Source organism: Orcinus orca, chromosome 9 (assembly GCF_937001465.1).
Source record: "Orcinus orca chromosome 9, mOrcOrc1.1, whole genome shotgun sequence".
In the NCBI taxonomy this organism is placed as follows: Eukaryota; Metazoa; Chordata; class Mammalia; order Artiodactyla; family Delphinidae; genus Orcinus; species Orcinus orca.
Window position 1 is genome coordinate 58,705,843 of NC_064567.1, and position 22,346 is coordinate 58,728,188.

At 38.1% G+C, this 22,346-nt stretch overlaps 1 protein-coding gene across 2 annotated transcripts in view; it reads left to right on the forward strand.

Moving 5' to 3' along the window:
- The window catches only part of DYNC1I1 (dynein cytoplasmic 1 intermediate chain 1), a 497,106-nt gene that overhangs the window by 85,659 nt on the left and 389,101 nt on the right, over positions 1-22,346 (forward strand). For both annotated transcript variants that reach the window (XM_049715134.1, XM_049715135.1), the window contains exons 2-3: positions 15,770-15,898; positions 19,283-19,346. In XM_049715134.1, coding sequence (XP_049571091.1) covers positions 19,292-19,346 — 55 coding nt within the window. In that variant the 5' untranslated portion in view covers positions 15,770-15,898; positions 19,283-19,291. The remainder of the gene's footprint in view (positions 1-15,769; positions 15,899-19,282; positions 19,347-22,346) is intronic.

Genomic DNA, 22,346 nt, shown 5'->3' on the forward strand with positions numbered 1-22,346 from the left:
CTCATAGGAAAAAATAGTCATGCTAAAGAAGAGAGCTCATGATAAAAAAACTACAGGCCACACAAGGAAAACATTCACTATGAGTGAGAGTGAGCAAAAACAGCAGAATTATCACCCCAAAACTTGAGATAATAGAATGATAATCTGAAGCAGAATATAAATTATGTTTAAAATAATTAAGACATGAAAGAACTGAAACTCTAAGGAACAAGAAAATATGAAAAAATAGATACATTAGATAAAAGAATAAGAAAGAAAAACATAGATAATTTTATTTAAAACTGATGAGTGAAGAGTAGATTAGATGTTTGAAGACTGGTGAACTGGCAGCTCTAACTAGGATCTCAAATAGAATGTAGCACTGGGAAATTAGGAGATGGAAAAGGAAACAGATTCAGATTTAAGAAACATGGAAGGTAGAAATAGAAGGTCCCCGTGCACCTATTAGGAGTTCCAGAAGGACAGAATAGGAAAAAGGGGGAAGAAGCACTCTTGAAAGGCTGTGAGAATTTTCCAGAAATGAAGAAATACATGAATCCATAGAATCAAGAACCACATGATTTCCAAAAACAATAAAGAAAAAAGAAATCTACACCTAAATACATCACAGTGTAGCTGTAGAACCTAAAATCTTAAAAGCAGCAACAAACAAGAGACACTTAACCAACAAAGGCACAAAAATTACACAAAAACAAAAATGTGTCAATAGCAAAAATACAGGTCAGAAAACAGTGGAATAATACATTCAAAGTGTTAAGGGAAAGTAACTATCAACCTATATTTGTACACTCAGCTAAATTGTTATTTGAGAATCTATTTCAAGCAAAGAACTAGAAAATTTTATCACTTACAGACCTTGCTAAAAAGAACTACTAAATTATATACTTTATAAAGAAATCAGTTGAATTCATGCAGAAGGAGTGGGATAAAAGAAACAGTAATGAAAATTACATTCATAAACGTGGATATATCTAAGCATCAGCAATGACAATAGTGACAAATTTAAGGATATAAAAACAAAGCAAAACAGAAATACTAGAAAACTATAGAATGCAACCCCCCCAAGTTTGAAGTTAAAGCATTCTAAGACCCTTTTAATTTTTGGAAGAGAGTAAATATTGACTGAGTTTAGATATTGCTATGTAAATAATTCATGTTAATAGTTTAAAGATATCACTAAAGGATGAGAAATAGAATGTATAATTTTTAAATCAGGGGCAGTGACAAAGAAAACTATCAATTAAGTAGACTCCTGAAAAGGATAAGAAGAAACAAAAAAATATGCTAAATAGAATGCATATGGTGGAAGAAATCAATCCATGTATATCCATAATCATAATAAATGTAAATAAATTAAATTCACTTGTTAAAAGAAAGAGTGGGTTTTTAAAAAATCAGCTCCACTGCTTATAAGAGATGCAGTTAAAATAGGACATAAAAAAGCTGAAATTAGGAGGGAAAAGTCATTCTAGGAGAATGCTAACCAAAAGAAAGCTGGTATCACTGTAACATATCTGACAAAATAGTTTTTAAGTAAAATTTAAAATGTATATATTAGGGGAAAAAGCACACTATATAGTGATAAGGAACAAAAACACCAAGAAGATACAAAAATTCTAAACTTAAAAATAACCCTAAAATAATAAAAATAATTGACAAAATTACAACAAAAAATTGACAAATACATAATCATATTGTAAGACTTTAATACAATTATTTCTGTAATTCATAAATCAAGCAAATAAAAAATTGTAAAGATTTAGAATGTGTTTCAAGAAATTTAACAAGTTCCGTCTAATATACTTATATAGAATTCTATATCCAACAGTTAAAGAACACACATTCTTTTTTTTTTTTAATTTTGAATTTTATTTTATTTATACAGCAGGTTCTTATTAGTCATCAATTTTATACACATCAGTGTATACACGTCAATGCCAATCGCCCAATTCATCACACCCCCACCCCCACCCCCCACCGCTTCCCCCCCTTGGTGTCCATACGTTTGTCCTCTACATCTGTGTCTCAGTTTCTGCCCTGCAAACCAGTTCATCTGTACCATTTTTCTAGGTTCCACATATATGCGTTAATATACGATATTTGTTTTTCTCTTTCTGACTTACTTCACTCTGTATGACAGTCTCTAGATTCATCCACGTCTCTACATATGACCCAATTTCGTTCCTTTTAATGGCTGAGTAATATTCCATTGTATATATGTACCACATCTTTATCCATGCGTCTGTCGATGGGCATTTAGGTTGCTTCCATGACCTGGCTATTGTAAGTAGTGCTGCAATGAACATTGGGGTGCATGTGTCTTTTTGAATTATGGTTTTCTCTGGGTATATGCCCAGTAGAAGAACACACATTCTTTTTAAACACTTATACATCATTTACAAAAATTGACCACGTAATGGTTTCAAAACAAGTCTTAACAAACACCAGTGGATCTAGATTTCTAAATCATGCAGATATTTTAAATCTCAGTGCAGTAAAATGAAAAACAAATAGCCAAAAGACAGTCATCCTTCTCTGTTTAGAAATTTTAAAACATACTTCTAAGTAATTTATGGGTCAATGAAGAGACTGTTATGTCAAAACTTGTGTGTTGGGGCTAACACAGTCTTTTAACTCATTAATTGCATATATTAAGGGGAAAAGACTGAAAATTAAGATCCATCTGTATAATTTTAGAAGGTAGGGAAAAAAACACAAGTCAGCAGGCAACACAGGAAAGATGAGCTTTCCATTCTTTGTAAATGTGTGGTAGTGACTTACCCCTAATTGACAACTAAAGGCACTTGACCCATACCTACACTACTCAATGGTTAAACACTCAGGTTAGACTGCCTTCAAATTCTGGTTCTATCATTTATGAGCTATGTGGCTATGGGCACACTGACTTCCATTGGCCTCAGTTTTCTCATTTGTAAAATAGGAATCATAAAACATGTGAAGCTCTCATCATCCTGGTATTTATTATCCAAGATTTTATAGGAAAATAAAATGTGTCATAATATGAAAGTATTGACTAATGAGTTACCTCTTCAACTGACCTCCCACTCAAGCACTTTGGCCCTTCCCATCAATGTAGGTCAGACTCTCACTGAGTGTACAAAACGTCTGCATTTTCAGATAACGGTAATAACCATTAGGAATCATAATGCAAATGACTGTAAAATCAAAATGCAAATGGTACAAATGATGCAAGATGTCATGATGTCAATAAAAGTGGAAAAATATTTGAACTACACACGAAGCCACAGATAAATAATTGGCAGAGTTAAAAACATGTTAACACTCCATGGGGGGAAAAAAAAATTAACCAGAACAATAATATGATAGGTATTTCAAAGAAGAATAATTTTGATATCAAAGTTCTGAGGAAATTCATGAAAAACTAAAATAATTTTGCAAAATCAACCCTCTTTACGATCATGCTGAAAATATAAAGTGAAGAATATTGTATTATGCAATCATGTAGTTTTCTTGGAAAAATATGCCTTTCCCCAAAAAAACCCATTTGAATTATTCTTCCTTAGTTTTAAGAATTAGTGCAAACTTACAGTTATAATATATATGTGTTGTTGATGAAAGATAACTAAACATTTGTCATAATGTTAATCATTTTTAAAGATAATATTCTAATCATTTCCCCCCTGTAATTTGCCATGAAATCATAAATTCCACTTCAACTGAGATCTTTTAACTGGTTTTTCCCAGCATCAATTATATTTTGATAAGAAGGACCTCATTAACCTACATAGGAGGTTATTGTGAACCTTAATTAAGATAATTTATGTAATTACAATGTGCCTGGCCTATAGTAAGCATTCAATAAATATTAGTAATTAACTATCCTGTGCTAAGTCATCAAAAACTTTAAAGACCTCCATGCAGACTCTCAATGTACTTTTTCAACATTGTTGCCCAATATTGTCCTTCATAAACTTCAGATCTTGTCCAAACTAAACTCTTCTCCATCTTCCACACATCAACACAGTCCATCTCATATTCTTTCTTTGCCCCGAATATCTTTTCCCAAAATCTGCACATCTAGATTTTTCAAGGTGCAGCTTAAACACAACTTCTTGCAAAAGTTCTTTGCTAGCACTCAACTTGGAAACAATCTCTTCTTCCTTTGTATTATGTATTCTCATAGTAAAATATATACCTCTGGGGTGGCACTTACCACATTTTCTCAAAAGGGGTTATTGATGTCTTGATTCCCTTACTCGACTGCAGTCTCTATTAAGAGCAGGTCCCATGTTTGAGTTATTTTATTCTCATAGCACCTTGAACTTTGATTGGCACATTATATCCATTCATCTACCCATTCATCCACAGACATTTATGGAATGCCAAAAATAGTCAGTTTTTAATTACTGTGTATTCATTGAGTGAATGAATTCAAGATAGAGCAGTTTATTAAGTGAGCATAATAGGAAATTTTCTTTTGGTACTTGCCTGCAAGATCTCTTCCCAATCTTTTCTACACTATGAGAACATACAGTATCCTGGATATGTATCGTTCCAGAGATGCACTTGAGGGAGTAGCATGTGTATTCATTACATCACATATAACCTTTTCAGGTTTACAGTCAATCTTGCTTGGAAGCCTGGTGTCATTTAAAAAGTACAGCAGTGTGCTGGAAGGAGAGACCATCTGAGCTGAGTACAGTCTGTGAATCCAAATACCCTATTTAAAAGTCCAAATATGAAGAAAGAGGATGTACTAAACACAAAATTTTCCTTCCAAGTGATTGAAAAGGGATGGTACATTGAAGCTTTGTTGGGTTTCGATGCATTGATTTTCTCACTACCTATTTTTCTCAGATTTGTCAGGTACTTAAGAGTCTATTTCACGTTGCCGGTAGACTCCTTTTCCCATGCTTCTTAAAACTATTTATGATTAAATCACCCACATTGCTTCCAGGCTCTAATGATTCTCCTCCTGCTAAACCTGGTTTTTTTCTTTACTTTATTCTGTTTCTCACATCTTTATTTTCCATTACACTGCTTGTTTTCGGTATCCCCATCAATTTTTCTGTTTTTTGAGTCTCTGTACATTTTCATATTTGTTCATCTATTTGTTTATTCATTTAACATACAGTTACTGGGCACCTTCCAGCATCAAAGAGTGCTCTGGTCAGAGTCAGTGTCCCTATGCTTAGGGAGATTGCAGTCTAAAGTGGTGATGGGAGACTGGGGAATGTAATTCCACATGACATAATGAGGAAGCACAGGGTACCACTGTGCATTTAATTGTGTAGGCATCTCTACCAAAATGCTGAAGAAGTACATTAATTATGGAGTAAATTTGATAGCTAAGAATTCTTAGAAAAATTGGTATTAGACTGGGATTTTAAGTCAACGATTGGTGAAAAGAGGAATTCCAGGTATACCAAGTAGAATAGCAAAGGCAGCAGGGATGTCAATTGCAAACAGGCTTAGATGGACATTATTTCTCAGTGTTGTCTATGGACCAACTGCATCAGAATCATCTAGAATGCTTAAAAAATATATGGACCTTGCCTTTAAATCTATTGACCTGGAGTCTCTGAAAGTAGGTAAAATCTGTCTGTAGCAAGCACCTTGGATTATGTATAGGCATGGCAAAGTTGGAAAGCATTATATAGAGTAAGGGAGCACTTATCTCTATACTACACAATTTAGCTGGGCACTTGACTGCCTAAAGACTATTTTCCCCAGCTTCTCTTGCAGTTCTGTGTGTCCATGACTTTAGATTCTGAATGATGGATGCTAATGGAAGTGATATGTGTATCTTTGGAGAGATGTTCTAAAGAGACAGTATGCCTTTCTTACTTTTTTTTTTTAGATTTTTTTAACATCGTTATTGGAGTATAATTGCTTTACAATGGTGTGTTAGTTTCTTCCTTATAATAAAGTGAATCAGCTATACATATATCCCCATATCTCCTCCCTCTTGTGTCTCCCTCCCACCCTCCCTATCCCACCCTTCTAGGTGGTCACAAAGCACCGAGCTCATCTCCCTGTGCTATGTGGCTGCTTCCCACTAGCTATCTATTTTACATTTGGTAGTGTATATATGTCCATGCCACTCTCTCACTTCATCCCAGCTTATCCTTCCCCCTCCCTGTGTCCTCAAGTCCATTCTCTACGTCTACGTCTTTATTCCTGTCCTGCCCTTCCTTCCTGCTGATAGAATGTGGATGAAATGGCTGAGACACTGGCAGCTGACATAGACCATGAGATAAATTTGGGAATGGAAACATACATGACATGAGAACAAGATAGAATGCTCTGGAGAATTGAAACAATGGAAGCCATTCTGGACTGAACTATCCCCAACTCCTTAGACTTGAATGAAAAATATACTTCTGTCTTATTTAAGCCAATGCTCTTGGGGGGGTTTTAGCATCATAGTCCTAACTAATATTCTACTGCAATCTGCAAATCCTCCTTCCTTCCTAATGGTGTTCAAGTGATTATTTTTTGCTACTCCTCGAGGCATATAACACTGTTGACCACTCCTCTTCTTTCAAATACTCTCTCCTTTGGACTTCCGTGACACCATATCACCTGGGTTTTTATCCAAACTCTCCTCTGCCTCTATTTATTCCTTAAATCATAGCTCTCAACCATGGCTGTATATTGCAATCACCTGGGAAGTTTTGAAAGCATGTGGTGCCTAGGCCAGAGATTCTGATTTAATTGGTGTGGCGTGGGGTCCTGGCATCACGATTCTTTATAAGCTTCCTAGTGACTCTAGCATGCAGCCATGGTTCACAGACACTGCCTTCAGTACTGCTGGGCCTAAGGCCATTGTAGACTCTAAACTCTTATTTTCTGCTTTGCACGTTCACCCAGACCAATCTCATCTGCTCCTAGTTTCAGTAAGCATCTACATACTGATGACTTTCAAACTGATATCTTCTAGACCTCTCTCTTGAACTTCAGACCCATATATGTTACAGCCAATTGGACAGCTCCAATAGATATGCCATTGACAACTCATGATTATTGCATGCAATTTTAATTATTTCTTCACCCTCCCCTAAATATTCTTGTTCCTCTTCCTGTGTTTACTATCTGTGTGAATAGTTATAAGAGTTAGAAATTTCAGCTTCCTCCCCTCTTCCCCTCATTCTCTTAGTGACTCTATATAATCAATTGTTAACACTTAATTTCTACATTTTAATGTCTCTCACCTTCATTCACTTCTCTCCATCTCCACTGCCATTTCCTGGTTAAAGCTACTATTATCTCTTGCCTATACTGGTTTCTCTACGGAGTCTTGCCCCCTTCCAATCCTTCTCTGCAAAGCAGCTGGAGTGAACATTTTAAAACACACACCCAATCATGACACCTCTTTGCTTAGAACCCTTCAGGGGTTCTAAGGGTTCCATCCCTTTGCTTTGGGATGGAAGCCAAATGTCTTTGCCTGGACCTCCAGATCCTTCATGATATACCCCTGCCTTACCTCTCTGAACTCACGGCTCATTATTCCTTTCCACCCTTATGCTACCGTATAGGTATAGGGGATTGTTGGTAGTTTCCTAAATTCTGTGCCCACCCCTCAGTTGTGCTAAAACGTCCTCCTTTCTTAGGTGATTGACCAAATAGTTCCTAAACTTCCCTGGAGGCAAGGAACTGTGTCTTTATTGCCACTTGTTTATGTAGGCTTTTACACAATGTCTGGGGTATAGTTGACTCTACAACAAATATTATTGCCTACCTTCTATGTTCTAAATGTCATGGAGCTTACATTGTGGTGGACTCAATTAATATTTATGGGATGAAAAAGATTATTATTTTATATATAGGCTTGGAGAAGTTTGATAATTTACCAAGCATCACAGAAAAAAAAAAAAAAAATGACCAAGGCTATGTTTGAGCCAGGTTTGCTGGCTCCAGATCTCATGCTCTTCCCACACTAACATGTACAACTTCTAAACAAAGATGATTTGTGAAGAGACTATAATAAATATGCCATTTAAAGCAAACCCCTCTAGTACTTTGAAGTATTTGCTAGCTTGTCATGGATTTCCTGTTTTTTCTAATTAGTCTGTGACCACTAACTTGCTTATAAAACAGCATTCTGGGGTTGTGTTCATCTAAAAGCAAAACAGTTGGTCAATTAAACCAATTTGGTAAAAAAGAAATAAATTTCTTGGAGGGACACCAGTTTTCTTTTTAAATAGTTAATTTGGCATCAATGTGGGCATAGCCTTACACTCCAGGAATGTTTTCACCTCTTTCCATTTGGACTTGGAATTTGAAAGTGTGGCTTTTCTTGTGCTTTGCTTCCTCAAATTACACAAAAGATGAACTATAGGTCACCAGGACAGGCAGCTATAGGAACTAGATAAGTAAAGCAAACAAGTGGAGATGGTTCTGTGTAATAAATACAACAGCATATACATGATGATAAATGTATGTTGTGGTGATTTTGAAAAGAAATACAAGACAATGTGGATGGAGGGAAGAGATGAGTGCAGAAATGGTTGACCAAAAAGAAAGAAAGAAAGGAAGACCATATTCTGGGGAAGAGAACAGATGAAATAGAAAAATTTCAGTGGATTCTACTTATGCTCAGTTCAGGATAAAGAGAAAACCTTATCTTGGGGTGGCAAGGTGACTACAGCAACCATCTTGAACTGGAGCCTGGGACTGAGTATATTTACTCTGCAAGGAATTTCCTCTACAGGTTGAGGAGAAGCAGAGGAAAGGGCAGAAAAATCCACTCCTAAGTGGAATGAGTCATGTATGAAGCTCATTCTCAAACTTCCATGCAAGCTGTTTGCCCCAGAGTCACACCATTGGTGGTGAACATCAATATGTGGGAGAACAGCAACCCCAGATCAAGAAGACATCATTGTCCTTTAGCACAGGGGCTGAGGGGTAGACCGAACCTAGATGCTTCCCAGAGGTCTCCTTTACCTAGAGGCAAGGCCTCAGAAATCTGAAAGGTAAAATGAAATATCTACATGGACTTATCAAAAAAATCATTTTTTTCTTTTAGCCAAATGGGTTTGGTTTTCTGACACTTTCAATCGAAAAAGCTAGGGCTTTTTCAGTTGCCTCTAAAACTTATAAAAGATTGTTCAATCTTGCTCAAAACAAGAGAAACAAATTGAAATGGAAAGACATGCCATTTTTCAACTATAAGATTAAAAAATCCAGACATTCAATAGCATGCTATGTTGGACCTGCTGTGAGGAAGTAGGTACCCTTATACATTACTGATGAAGTATAAGGTGTTTGCAATGTTTACAAAGGGCAATGTGCGACTATTTGTTAAAATTAAAAATGTGTGAACTTTTGTCCCAGCAAATCCACTTCTAGACATTTATTCTATTAATATATTTTCACATCTGAAAAACATCATATGATGAAGATATTCATTACAGTATTGTTTGTGACAATAAGAGATATGAATCAACCTCTTGAGAAATATGAATCAGCCCATCAAGAGGTTAAATAAAGTATAGTACATCCATATGGTGGAACACTATAAAGATGTTTTTAAAAATTCTAGAATTTTTATTTTGACGTGTTATATTTCTAAGGTACGTTGTTTTGCCAATCAATTAATTTTATGCTATTGCTTCTGTAAAAAAGGAAGAATATATATTCATATATATGTAAATCTCTGGAAGGATATGCATGAAGCTAATGAGTCATTACACATTTGAGGAGCAGGCATAGGAATTTAGCAGATGGGGGACAAGGTTAGAAGGGAGAATTTTTTTTACTGAATATTCCTTTATTCTTTTTATTTTGGAGCCATATAAATATATTACTTATTCAAAACTTCGGTAACTTCCTTTTAAAGAAAATAATAGCATCGTAACTAATTCATCGGAACAAGGATGTGTGTAGAGATTCTGGCACTGAACTGTTGATGATATATATTGTCCTATCAGGCTTCTTCCACTTTCTAGAATTTCTGGTCTATTGCAGTTCTGAAGATCAGGGCTGCAGTGCCCAAAAGAAATATTCCTTGATTAAGATGGCCCCTACAGGACAAACAGAGAATTTTTGTTACTTTGTTCCCCCTTTAAAGGGAGAAGAGTTGAGAACATATGCTTGGGGTTTCTCTTTGCTGTTGCTAGAAATAAAATTTTGATAATTGCTGATGTAAGCACTGCAAACAAAGCCACTTTATAGAGAGCAGATGGAGATGGCAGTGTGCTGAAGAAGAAAATATACCTGGATTCTGATGCTCTCCTTGTCACTCATGCCAAAAGTCCCTAACCTCTTCAAGCCTTAGTTTCCTCACTTGTAGATAATATTACCATCTTTATAAATGTGTTGCATTTAAAGCTCGCACCTGCTACAGGTCAGTGATGTCCAACCCCTAAAACAATCTCAGGTCCCCCAAACTCACTCCAACAGGAACTGAGCTCAACAAAGACCACGTCAAACAAAGAAAAACTCTCTAGAATAAAGAACCAGAATGGCCAGATTATCTCATTAAGGCACTCTAAGACATAATTTGGGTAATATTCTAGTTATCACTATTGTGTTTCCCATTTTCTGCATTTACAATGGAGTTTTTAATCATAATTATATTGTCCTTTCTCTGTCAGTGAATAGTCTGGGTATTTCTTGAGGGTGATTGATGTTATGATTTACTATAAATTGCTATAATATTTTATGTACAGTAAATATAATTATTCACTATAAATTACTATAATTTATTATTCACTATAAATTACTATAATTCTTGGGAGGAGCCAAGCCTAGATCCGACCAAGAATGCATATGACCTAGATATCCTAGATGTGAAAATTAGGTTGCCTTCCTCTAGCAAGGGGATGAGTGATTTTAGATTTTTCTGTAGATATGACCATTTCTTAAGATGTATATATGGGAAGAAGGATAAGTATGGACACGCTGCATACCCATTTCAGTATTCATTCATTTTCCTTTTTGTCGTACAACTCCAATCTTCCTCAAGATAGGCATAACCCTAATCTCTGAACCTTAACCCTAAACTTCAATCCACATAGTGTGAGTAAAGTTGACTCTATCTCTGGCTCAAAAAGAAAAATTGACTCAGACCTGGACCATCAGAACACTGTAATCTTTACACCCAAGAATATGAACATATAATCCAATTCAACTTAATAATAAGTAGATCTGGTCCAGAACTTTTTTTTTTTTTTTGCGGTACGCGGGCCTCCCACTGCCGTGGCCTCTCCCATTGCGGAGCACAGGCTCCGGACGCGCAGGCCCAGCGGCCATGGCTCACAGACCCAGCCGCTCCGCGGCACGTGGGATCCTCCCAGACCGGGGCACGAACCCGTGTCCCCTGCATCGGCAGGCGGACTCTCAACCACTGCGCCACCAGGGAAGCCCTGGTCCAGAACTTTTTGCTAAACTTGGAGCTGTGAGGTTATAAGTATGAAACTGCCAGGGGTCACCACATAAAAGAAGCCTGTCTAAGACAGAGAGGAGCTAGGGCGGGGTAGGGCTGGGGGAGAGGGAAAGAGAGAGAGATCGCGAAATCCTAGAATATCCATGTCCAGTTATGTGAATAACGAATTTCTTCCTTTTGCTTCAGTTTCCATGAGCTGGGATTTCTAACCTTGCAAGTGAAAAACTCTCGACTAAATACACTGGGTCTTCAGTAAATGAAAAGCTGCTTAATCTCACTTAAAATGTGGGAAATACAACCACGCAGACATACAAGTTTTCACCTATCAGATTTGCAAATGTCCAATATCTTGATAATTCCCTGTAATTGACCAATTTATGGAGAAACAGGAATTATCATACTTTGTTGGTGGGAGTATTTAGATGATACAATCCACGTGGTAGGTAATTTGGAAATGTTTATCAAAATTACAAATGCATTTACCTTTTAGCTCAACAATTTCACTTCTAGGATTTATTCTACAACTACACTTGTATGTATACAATGAAGAAACATTTATTCACTACAACATGGTTTGAAATAGGAAAACATCAACGTAAATGTCCACCAATAGGGTCTGGATAAATGAAAAAATATGGTACAGCCATACAGGCGAATATATGAAGCTGTAAAAAAAGAACGAGGAGGGCTTCCCTGGTGGTGCAGTGGTTGAGAGTCCGCCTGCCGATGCAGGGGACACGAGTTCGTGCCCCGGTCCGGGAGGATCCCACATGCTGTGGAGCGGCTGGGCCCGTGAGCCATGGCCGCTGGGCCTGCGCGTCCGGAGCCTGTGCTCCGCAACGGGAGAGGCCACAACACTGAGAGGCCTGTGTACTGCAAAAAAAAAAAAAAAGAAGAATGAGGAATTTCTTTTTGGGCTAATACAAACTTATTTTCAACATATGTTAAGAAAAAAATTTTAAGTGCAGACATTTGTGTAATATATATAAACAGGCGGGAGAAAGGAAATATCTTTTCATATTTGCTTGTATGTGTATGGATGTCTCAGGAAAGAGAAGAAATACTGAGAGGAGTAGTTATCCATGGGGAAGGGGCAGTGGAACATGGGATTTAGGAGACAAGATTGGGAGGGAGATTTTATCACTGTATACCTTTTATTTTACTGTATTTTAAAAAATTCGGAACTACATAAACTCTTCACAGATGTTTTCAATGCATATTTTTTAGAAAGAAAGGTACAATAACAACACAGCAGAGTTTCGGAATTCTAAATTATATGTGAGGTGCCAGCGTGAAATGTCAGTCGCATAAATTGAAAGAGAAGGTTTTCTTCCACCTTCTAGAATTTCAGCTTTAAAGAGACCTGTGCTACACAGCTGAAAAGAGATATCCCATGGTAATGGTGGCACCTACAGGACACATACGGAACCTTTCATTTGTTTTTTTCTTTCTTTTTTTTTTATTCTGAGAGTTGGTGGTCGAGCATGAATGGAGGTGGTGATTGATTTTCCCTTGGAGTTCCTGAACAAAAGCAGTTTACTAGTCACTGTATATTTACTGTCAGATACACATGGATATAAATACTGTCCCTATCATTTACTGTCTGCATAGCTTTAGGCAAAGGCACTTATATCTTTTAAAAGCCATAGTTTCTTCACTTGTAAAATGTGGATGATTGTGACCTTGTTATATTGTTGCTTACTAATATTTTAAGTGAATTGTGTCACCTCAGGAATATCAGTGCTGCCCTCCAAATGGCCTGTGGTTGCTCAATGCCTAAGGCAAGCCCAGGCCTCTGAACCTGCATCAACAGGAGGTTAGTTGCTAAATAAATACAGCCCACAGAAGAGGCTATGAGAATGCAGTCCTCGAGCCTCCCTGGCCAGCAAAGGAAGGGAGACTGGAGAGAGGGAGATTGAGAGAGGGGAAGAGTGAGAGAAAGAGAGAGAAAGCAAGTGAGGGCACCGTTTGAATCCTTGTGTCCAGGCATACTGGAAACTCTCGATTTATCCCTGATTTTTCAGTTGTAAAGACAATAAATCCCTTTCTCTAAAGCTAGATTGAGGGGTTTTTGTTTTTGTTTTGCTTGTAATTGAAAGCCCCCTAATCATTTCTAATGATGCATATTAAAAGTTGCTCAACCTCAACCATAATAAAACTATGAATTTAAAGTGAGATAGCGGTTTCCACCAATTATATTGACAAAAATTAAAATTGATCACATACTATGTTGGCTGAACTGTGAGGAAATATTTTATTTTACTAGTGAGAATGTGTTTAATCATCCCTAAAGAAGGTAAAAATCTATTTGTTAAACTGCAAATACATGTATCTTTGACCCAGTAATTACACTATTGTGTACTTTGTCCCACAGATACATATCCTCACCTGCAAAATGAAGCATGGACAAGGTTATTCAGTGCAGCATTGTTTGGAAATTCAAACAATAAGAATCAAACTAAATGTTCCTCAAAGGAGAATCAGTTTCATCCACACAGTGGAGGACTCTCTCTTAAAAGGAATAAATTTCTTTAGGAATTGATAATGGAAATCTCTCCATAATATATAGCTATGTAGAAGAAAAGAAAAGAAAAAGGAACAGAAGAATGTGAATAACTGGCATTAAAAAGGGAGGGGAAAGAAATCTATGTTCATAGTTGCATACATATTAAAATCTCTAGAAGAATAGACAAAGAATACCATCATAAATGCTATGTAGAGGAAATTGGTGGATAAGAGACAGGGATAGAGGGAGATTTTTTTCAAATAAGATTTTTATGTACATTTAAATTTTTGAAACCTATAAATGTATAAGCTATTCAAAAATGAACTAAATATAATTTCAGGAGAAGGGAACCCTCACTTATACATTGGAGCTATAGAACTCAAAACTCGTGAGTGGGGGTCCTTAGACTGAATTGTATGTAGACTGGACTCCATCTTCTAGAATTTCTGATTCTTTCCAGCCTTAAGAGATCAGGCTGCAGGGCTGGCAAGAAATACCCTGTGGTTAGTAGCGGCACCTACAGGAAAAACAGAATATTTCAGTTTGTTTCTTTGTGCTTTCTGGGAGGAGGAGGGGATGGGTGGGAGAATATCAGAATAGTTTAACAGGGCACAGGGCAGGAATGGTGATTTTTCTCATCAGAGTTGCTAGTTATTGTGAGCATAATTTTTCATATAAGCATATTGAAAGCTTAGACTTAAGAGCTGGTTACAGATAGTGGGTTTGTCACTCACTCTTTGATCCTCCCCGGCTGTATGGCTGTTGGTAACAGCACTTAACATCTCTGAGCCATAGTATTTAGTCTTGTAAAACAAGAAATATGCTATATATATCACAGGTTAATGCCTCATGGTGTTTTTAAATTTATTTTATTGAAGTACGGTTGATTTACAATATTGTGTTAATTTTTGCACAGCAAAGTGATTCCATTATACATATATATATATTCTTTTTCATATTCTTTTCCATTATGGTTTATTACAGAATATTGTGTATCATTCCCTGTGCTATACAGTAGGACCTTGTTGTTTATCCATTCTATATGTAATAGTTTGCATCTGCTAATCCCAAACTCTCAATCCATCCCTCCCCCCTCCCCCTTGGCAACCACAAGTCTGGTCTCTACATCTGTGACTCTATTTCTGTTTTGTAGATAAGTTCATTTGTACCATTATTTTAGATTCCACATATAAGTGATATCATATGTTATTTGTCTTTCTCCTTCTGACTTACTTCACTTAGTATGAGAATCTCTAGGTCCATCCATGATTCTACAAATAGCATTATTTCATTCTTTTTATGGCTGAGTAATATTCCATTGTATATATGTGCCACATCTTCTTTATGCATTCATCTGTCAATGGACATTTAGGTTGCTTCCATGTCTTGGCTATTGTAAACAGTGCTGCTATGAACATAGGAGTGCATGTATCTTTTTGAATTATAATTTTTTCCCAATATATGCCCAGGGGCCTCACGGTGTTTTAGGAGACATATCTTGCTAGAGGAACTCAAAATCTGGCAAACAACAGCCTGTGATTATTTAATCTTTAAGGCAAACCTAAACACCCCAAGCCCATTCCAACAGGGAGAGAGATGCTTATGAGATGTACCCCACAGAAGGGACTTCCTCCTCCATAGTCTCCAACTCATAGGGGCTGTGGAAATACAGGACAAAGGTGATGATTCCAGATAACAGGCCAGAGCAGTCAGGTTAGCTAAGGAGCTCACATTACCTCCAGGTCAGGGACACCTTGCTCTTCCTGTCCTGTGCATCCTGGACCAGAGACCACTTTATGCTGTTTCCCGTTCTCCTCCTTACTAAATGGGCATTTTGTTGTTATCACTCTGTTCTTTCTCTGTCCTTTCATGTGTGCCTTTTGGTTATACAGGAACCACAGGTTGCTGGGCCAGGAGGAGCCACATCAGGACCTGACCAAGAAGACTGCACATCACCCAGAAATCTTGAACTTGGAGCAATAACCACATGAGTTGCTGTGCGGTTTCCCTCTGGGAAGGGGGTGAGTGAAGTTTCACAGCATGCAATTACGGCTTCGTCACAATTACAGCATGGCTGTTTTTTAAGGGGTGTGTGTGTGTGTGTGTGTGTGTGTGTGAATAGAAGGGTATGTGGATGTTGAGCTGTCAGAGGAGTGGATTACCACACAAATTCGCAATGTTCACCAGCCAGTGCCTATCGATTCTTCTCCACATAACACCACTTTGACCTTTCACTGGACAGCCAGAATCCCCACCTCTCACTCAATCCATCTAGTTTGGGGGGATTTGGGCTCTGTCACATGACTCAGGCCTGGCCAGTCAGAGCACTGCATCCCTTGTCCAATGCAGGTCTGTGAGCATGGGGCAATCAGAGCCTGTTTGAGGAGAGGGTCAAGACAGAAGGAAACTGAAGCAGGAGAGGAAGAGGGAAAGGAAGCAAGTGAGTGAGCAAGACAGAAAGAGAAAAAAAGAGAGAGTGAGAGAGAGCAATCACAGGCCTCAGTAACGTTTATGCCTTTGGATTAAGGCCCACTGGAAATTCTACATCTACCTCCAGACTTTTTAGTCATGAGAAAACAAACATCTTCTTGCCGAGGCCATGGAAGTTGGGCTTCCTATCACTTGCAATCAAAAGGATTCTAACTCATTTAAATTGCTCTTAAACCAAAAGAGGCTCAAACTCACTTATAATAAAAGAAACAAAAAGTAAAACTGAGATACCATTTTTTTCACTCTCAGATTGATTGGCAAAAATCCAAAACACACTGTGTTGGCCAAGCTGTGGGGAAATAGACAATTTCATACATGGCTGGCAGGTGCATAAACTGGTATGAGCCCTGTGGAGGGCAATTTGGAAATGTCAATAAGCATTGCAAATGCATATATCCTCAAATACTTTCAGATATCTTCACACACATGCAAAATGAACTATATGCAAAGCTACTTATTTTAGCATTATTTTTACTGGCAAAAGAATTGACTTACATACTCATCGCTAGAGACCTGAGTGGATAAATTTAGGTGCCTCCATACAGTGAGAATACTCTGAAGCTCTAAAAAAGAGAGAGAGAAAAAAAAATTTTTATGTGTTGATATAAAAGATTTCCAAGACATAGTATTAATGGAATAATCAAGATGGAGAAAAAATGTTATACTGTGCTATCATGCAAAATAAAACAAGGTAGTTTTTTAAAAATATGTTTTCTTGTATATGAATAAGACATACCCTGGAAGTGCAAAATAAACTAATAACTGGTAACTTTTGGCATGGACTTGATGAAACGGAAGTTTTTTCCACTATATTCTTTTTACACTTTTATTTGTTTTTGAGCCATTATAAATATATTACCTGTTCAAAAATTAAATGAATTAAAAATTGAAAAAGTCCTAATTAGAACCCAGGAGCTACATACAAAACAATAAAAACAGGTTATGGATGCTGGCACTGAACTGCATAAATTGGATGCAACTTGAATCCTTCTAGAATGTCTGAGTCTATTGCAGCTCTGAGAGTTGTGCTGCAAAGCTGGAAACAGATGTTCTATGATGAGGGTGGCATCTACAGGACAAACTGAGAATTTTTCCATTTTTCTTTTGTTTTTCATTATTTTCTTCCTACTGACAGAAATTTAGTAGTGCATGGAGGAAGGTCAGTGAGAATGAATTTCCCACTAGAGTTTCTAGATATGAAGGTTTTGCTAATAATGATAGAGGTATTGCAAACAAAACTATTTTAATATAAGGTACACAGGGAAGCAGTATGAAATAGAGGGATAAGGGTAGACTCTTCTGGCTACAAATATTGGCTTTGTCACTCCCCAGCTGTATGGCTTTGGGCAAAGCCACTTCACATTTCTGAGCAATAGAATTTACACTTATGAAATAAGAATAATAATACTTACCTTATGGGGTTATTGCCTCATAACGTTTTAAGAGAGATTCACAGCCAGAAAAACCTTAAACCCAACAAAGAATAGCCTGCCATTGTTCAATCTCCAAGGTCATTCCAGGCCCTCGAACCTAATCCTTCAGGAAATGAGATGCTAAACAAATGCAACCCATAGAAGGGGCATCCTTGCCTAAGGTCACCACCTCAAATGGGGCCGAGGAAAATAAGGAGAAAAGAGAACCTTCTGGAGTGGCCACATTATGACTAACGAGCTCACTTCACTCTAGGGTCAGGGGTCTTAGAAAGTGTTCCAGGTCAGAGACCACTGTGGGCAATTTCCCACTTTCCTCTTTTTCAAATGGAAGGTTTTATTTCAATTGTCATTATCTCTCCCTATAAGTGTATAATGGTGAGTTATGGTGTTCATTTAATCACAGTTTGCTGGACTACAAAAAGCCATATTAGGACCCGACCAAGAAGAATACTCATAAACTAGAGGTTCTGGATTAGAGCAATAACTAGTTTATTTATGAGTTTGAGGTTGTTTATCTCATCTCCTTCTGGGATGAAGATGAGTACAGTTTTTACTGTGATTAGTATAGCTGCATTATTTTTATATGGGCGTCTTTAAAGATACATGCATGGATAGAAGGGTGTATGGTCCTCTGACTCAGGCAAATGGAGCAGGACATCCCTCTGTCCACAGTGATAGCTCAAGGACAGGTACATAATACAACTGAATTCAGTGAAAGTCAGACATAGGTCTTTGTGCTGAGTTTGGAGTTTGAGGATGAAAGCCTGGTGCTGCCTGGGGCCACTACAAGAGGAGAGACTGTCTGAGAATAGAGCCAAGCAAAGGGAAAGTGCAGAGAGAGAGAGACAGAGACAAAGAGACTGAGAGAGAAAGATACAGAGGGACAGAGACAGAGAGGGGTAGGTCAGGTTTGATGACATCCTTTGAGTCCTTGGATCAAGGCATGTGTCTAGATATACTCACTGACTTTTATGTGAATCTTATTTCTTCTCTGTTGCTTAAACCAGATTAAGCTGAGTTTTCTACCACTTGAAATTGAATGAGTTCTTATAAACTTATATGAAAAGATGATATATTCATTCATTAAAAAAAGAAACACATAATACAACTACACAGAGACAACACTTTTCGCCTACCGTATTGTCAAAAATCCAAACTTTTGATAGCACATGGTTGGACAAGCTGTGTGATAAAAGTCATTCACATGTAGGACTAGAGGGAATGTAAATTGCTACAATCCCTAAGTGGTGGGGAGATTAGAAAATCTATAAAAATTACAAATGCCTCTGCCCTTTGACCCAGTAAGTCCACTTCTATGAATTTATTGTAAACATACACTTGTACCAGAGAAAGACCTATGTTCTGGTTATTCTTTGTTTGCTTCTGCACCTCATCTCCATTTTCACTCTTTTTTTTTTCAATAGAGGTTGACCTCTATTGAATGCTTCACACAGGTTCTTCTACCCTCTGACTTCTTTCTAGGTTGGATTAATGTATGGGTGGACCATCCGCAAGAGATTGGAAAGGAAAGAAGAGAGAGGTCAAGGTATGCATTCCAGTGACTCCTGTTTTGACAAGAGTGGTTCTGGAAGAGCTTTTGTTTCTCTGTCACCACCACTAATATCAAATGGCCTCTTCCATGGCTATGGCCATCACCAGAGTCTGATGCCATCAGTTCTTCCTCATCGTCCCTGTAGGCCAAATGCTGATAACACATTTCTGCTGCAGCTAATCTCTGGGTATTCACCATCTCTTTTCAGTTCCCTTAACTCTACTCATCTGTGATGGTTAATGTGCTTCAACTTGACTGGGCCACAGAATGGCTAGATATTTGGTTAACCATTACACCGGCTCTTTTTGTGAAGGTGTTTTGGAATGAAATTAATGTTTAATCAGTAGACTGAGTAAAGCAGACTCCCTCTATAATGTGGGTGAGCCTTATCCAACCAGCTGAAGGCCTGAATGGAATAAAAGGCTGACCCTGTTCCCCAGGTAAGAGAATTCTCCTGCCAAAGGTCTTCGAACTAGAAGATCATCTCTTCCTCATTTTACAGCAGCTCCTGACCTTCAGACTCAAACTGGGATATTGGGTCTACAGATTTTGGATTTGCCAGGCTTCATAATCATGTGAGCCAATTCCTTGTAATAAAATATATATATCTCTGTCTCTCATATTTTAAGAGGGATGATGTATTACTTAGGGTTGTATATTTGCTCTCTCTCTCTCTCTCTCTCTCTCTCTCTCTCTCCCTCTCCCTGGAGAACCCTAACTAATACATCATCCCTCTTAAAATATCTCCGTCATTAAATCCTCTTCAGTTAAACCCCTCAAGTATGCTATTTCTTTCCTGTGGGGGCCTTGACTAATACAGTAATTGGTATCAAAAATGGTTCAAGGATAATTAAAGAAAACTGCAGATACTATTTAGCTCTTTTAGACTAGCAAAGATGAAAACTACTAAATGGCTGTCAGTGATTATCAGCAGAGGTTTGGATTATGAGGGAACTTTCACATTTCTAAGCTATTCATGTTTGTATCTTTTAATGCTTGAATTTTTTTTCTTTTCTTTTTTTAACATCTTTATTGGAGTATAATTGCTTTACACTGTTGTGTTATTTGCTGCTGTATAACAAGGTGAATCAGCTATACGTATACATTTATCCCCACATCCCCTCCCTCTTGCGTCTCCCTCCCACCCTCCTTATCCCACCCCTCTAGGTCGCAAAGCACAGAGCTGATCTCCCTGTGCCATGCAGCTGCTTCCCACTAGCTATTTTACATTTGGTAGTGTATATATGTCCATGCCACTCTCTCACTTTGTCCCAGCTTACCCTTCCCCCTCCCCATGTCCTCAAATCCATTCTCTACATCTGCGTCTTTCTGTCCTGCCCCTAGGTTCTTCAGAACCTTTTTTTTTTTTTTTTTAGATTCCATATATATGTGTTAGCATATGGTATTTGCTTTTCTCTTTCTGACTTACTTCACTCTGTATGACAGACTCTAGGTCCATCCACCTCACTTCAAATAACTCAATTTCATTTCTTTTTATGGCTGAGTAATATTCCATTGTATATATGTGCCATATCTTCTTTATCCATTCATCTGTCAATGGACACTTAGGTTGCTTCCATGTCCTGGCTATTGTAAATAGTGCTGTAATGAATAATGCTTGAATTTTAAAAAACAAGAAGGATATATTGTGCAACACCTGGAATATAGCTAATATTTTATAATAACTATAAATGGGGTATAACCTTTAAAAATTGTGAATCGCTTTTGTACACCTGTAACTTATATAATACTGTACATCAACTATAGTTCAATTAAAAAAAAAGAATACATTTTTTAAAAATGGCTCAAGGAGGGGCTTCCCTGGTGGTGCAGTGGTTGGGAGTCCGCCTGCAGATGCAGGGGACACGGGTTCGTGCCCTGGTCTGGGAGGATCCCGCATGCTGCGGAGCGGCTGGGCCTGTGAGCCATGGCCGCTGAGCCTGCGCCTCCGGAGCCTGTGCTCCGCAGCGGGAGAGGCCACAGCAGTGAGAGGCCCGCCTACCGCCAAAAAAAAAAAAAAAAAAGGCTCAAGGAAACAAACCCTCAAAATGGGATTCCGAGATTCCATTGCCCATATCTTTGATAAGCTCACAGATATCCTCTCCCAGGGGAAAGTAGGATAATAGTAATCCCTGATATGTAGCAATATCATGATTACTCAAGATAGCGCTGTTGTAGGTTGCAGTACAAGTGGATGGCAAGGCAAGATCAAATGACTAAGGCTCTTAATTGCTCTGGCAACGATGGTGATTATAGTTTGTGGCCTGGCTGCTCCTGACTGCCTTGGAGAGGTTACAAAAAGGAGGAAAAATCTAAGCTTAAAGACTTTTTTTTAATATATAAATTTATTTATTTATTTGGCTGAGTTGGGTTTTCATTGCTCCGCGTGGGCTTTCCCTAGCTGTGGCGAGCGGGGGACTACTCTTTGTTGCAGTGCGTGGACTTCTCATTGCCCTGGCTTCTCTTGTTGCGGAGCACAGGCTCTAGGCACATGGGCTCAGTAGTTGTGGCTCGTGGGCTCTAGAGCGCAGGCTCAGTAGTTGTGGCACACAGGCTTAGTTGCTCCGCAGCATGTGGGATCTTCCCAGACCAGGGCTCGAACCCATGTCCCCTGCTTTGGCAGGCGGATTCTTAACCACTGTGCCACCAGGGAAGTCTCAAGCCTAAAGACTTAAACCTTCAAGTCGAAGAACAAGAAGAAAATCAAAAAGCCTCAATGCTGGCCTTAAAAAGATTATTTTCTACAGGGCACACATGACCAAAAATTAGGTCCAAAAACTAACCATATGTGTAACAGAGAAATAGCACTATTTAAATGTTCAGCCTCTTCAAGTTATCCCAAGGCAGTAGTTAATGAGGGTGGGTGGGATTCTGAGACCTAGAATAGGAATATTTGGAAAACTAGACATGAGGCTGAAAATTTGGAACACTGAAATCTCCTTGGATCTTCCTTGTCTGAGTAAGCAGCCCAGCTCTTTCCCAAGGAAGCTTGGC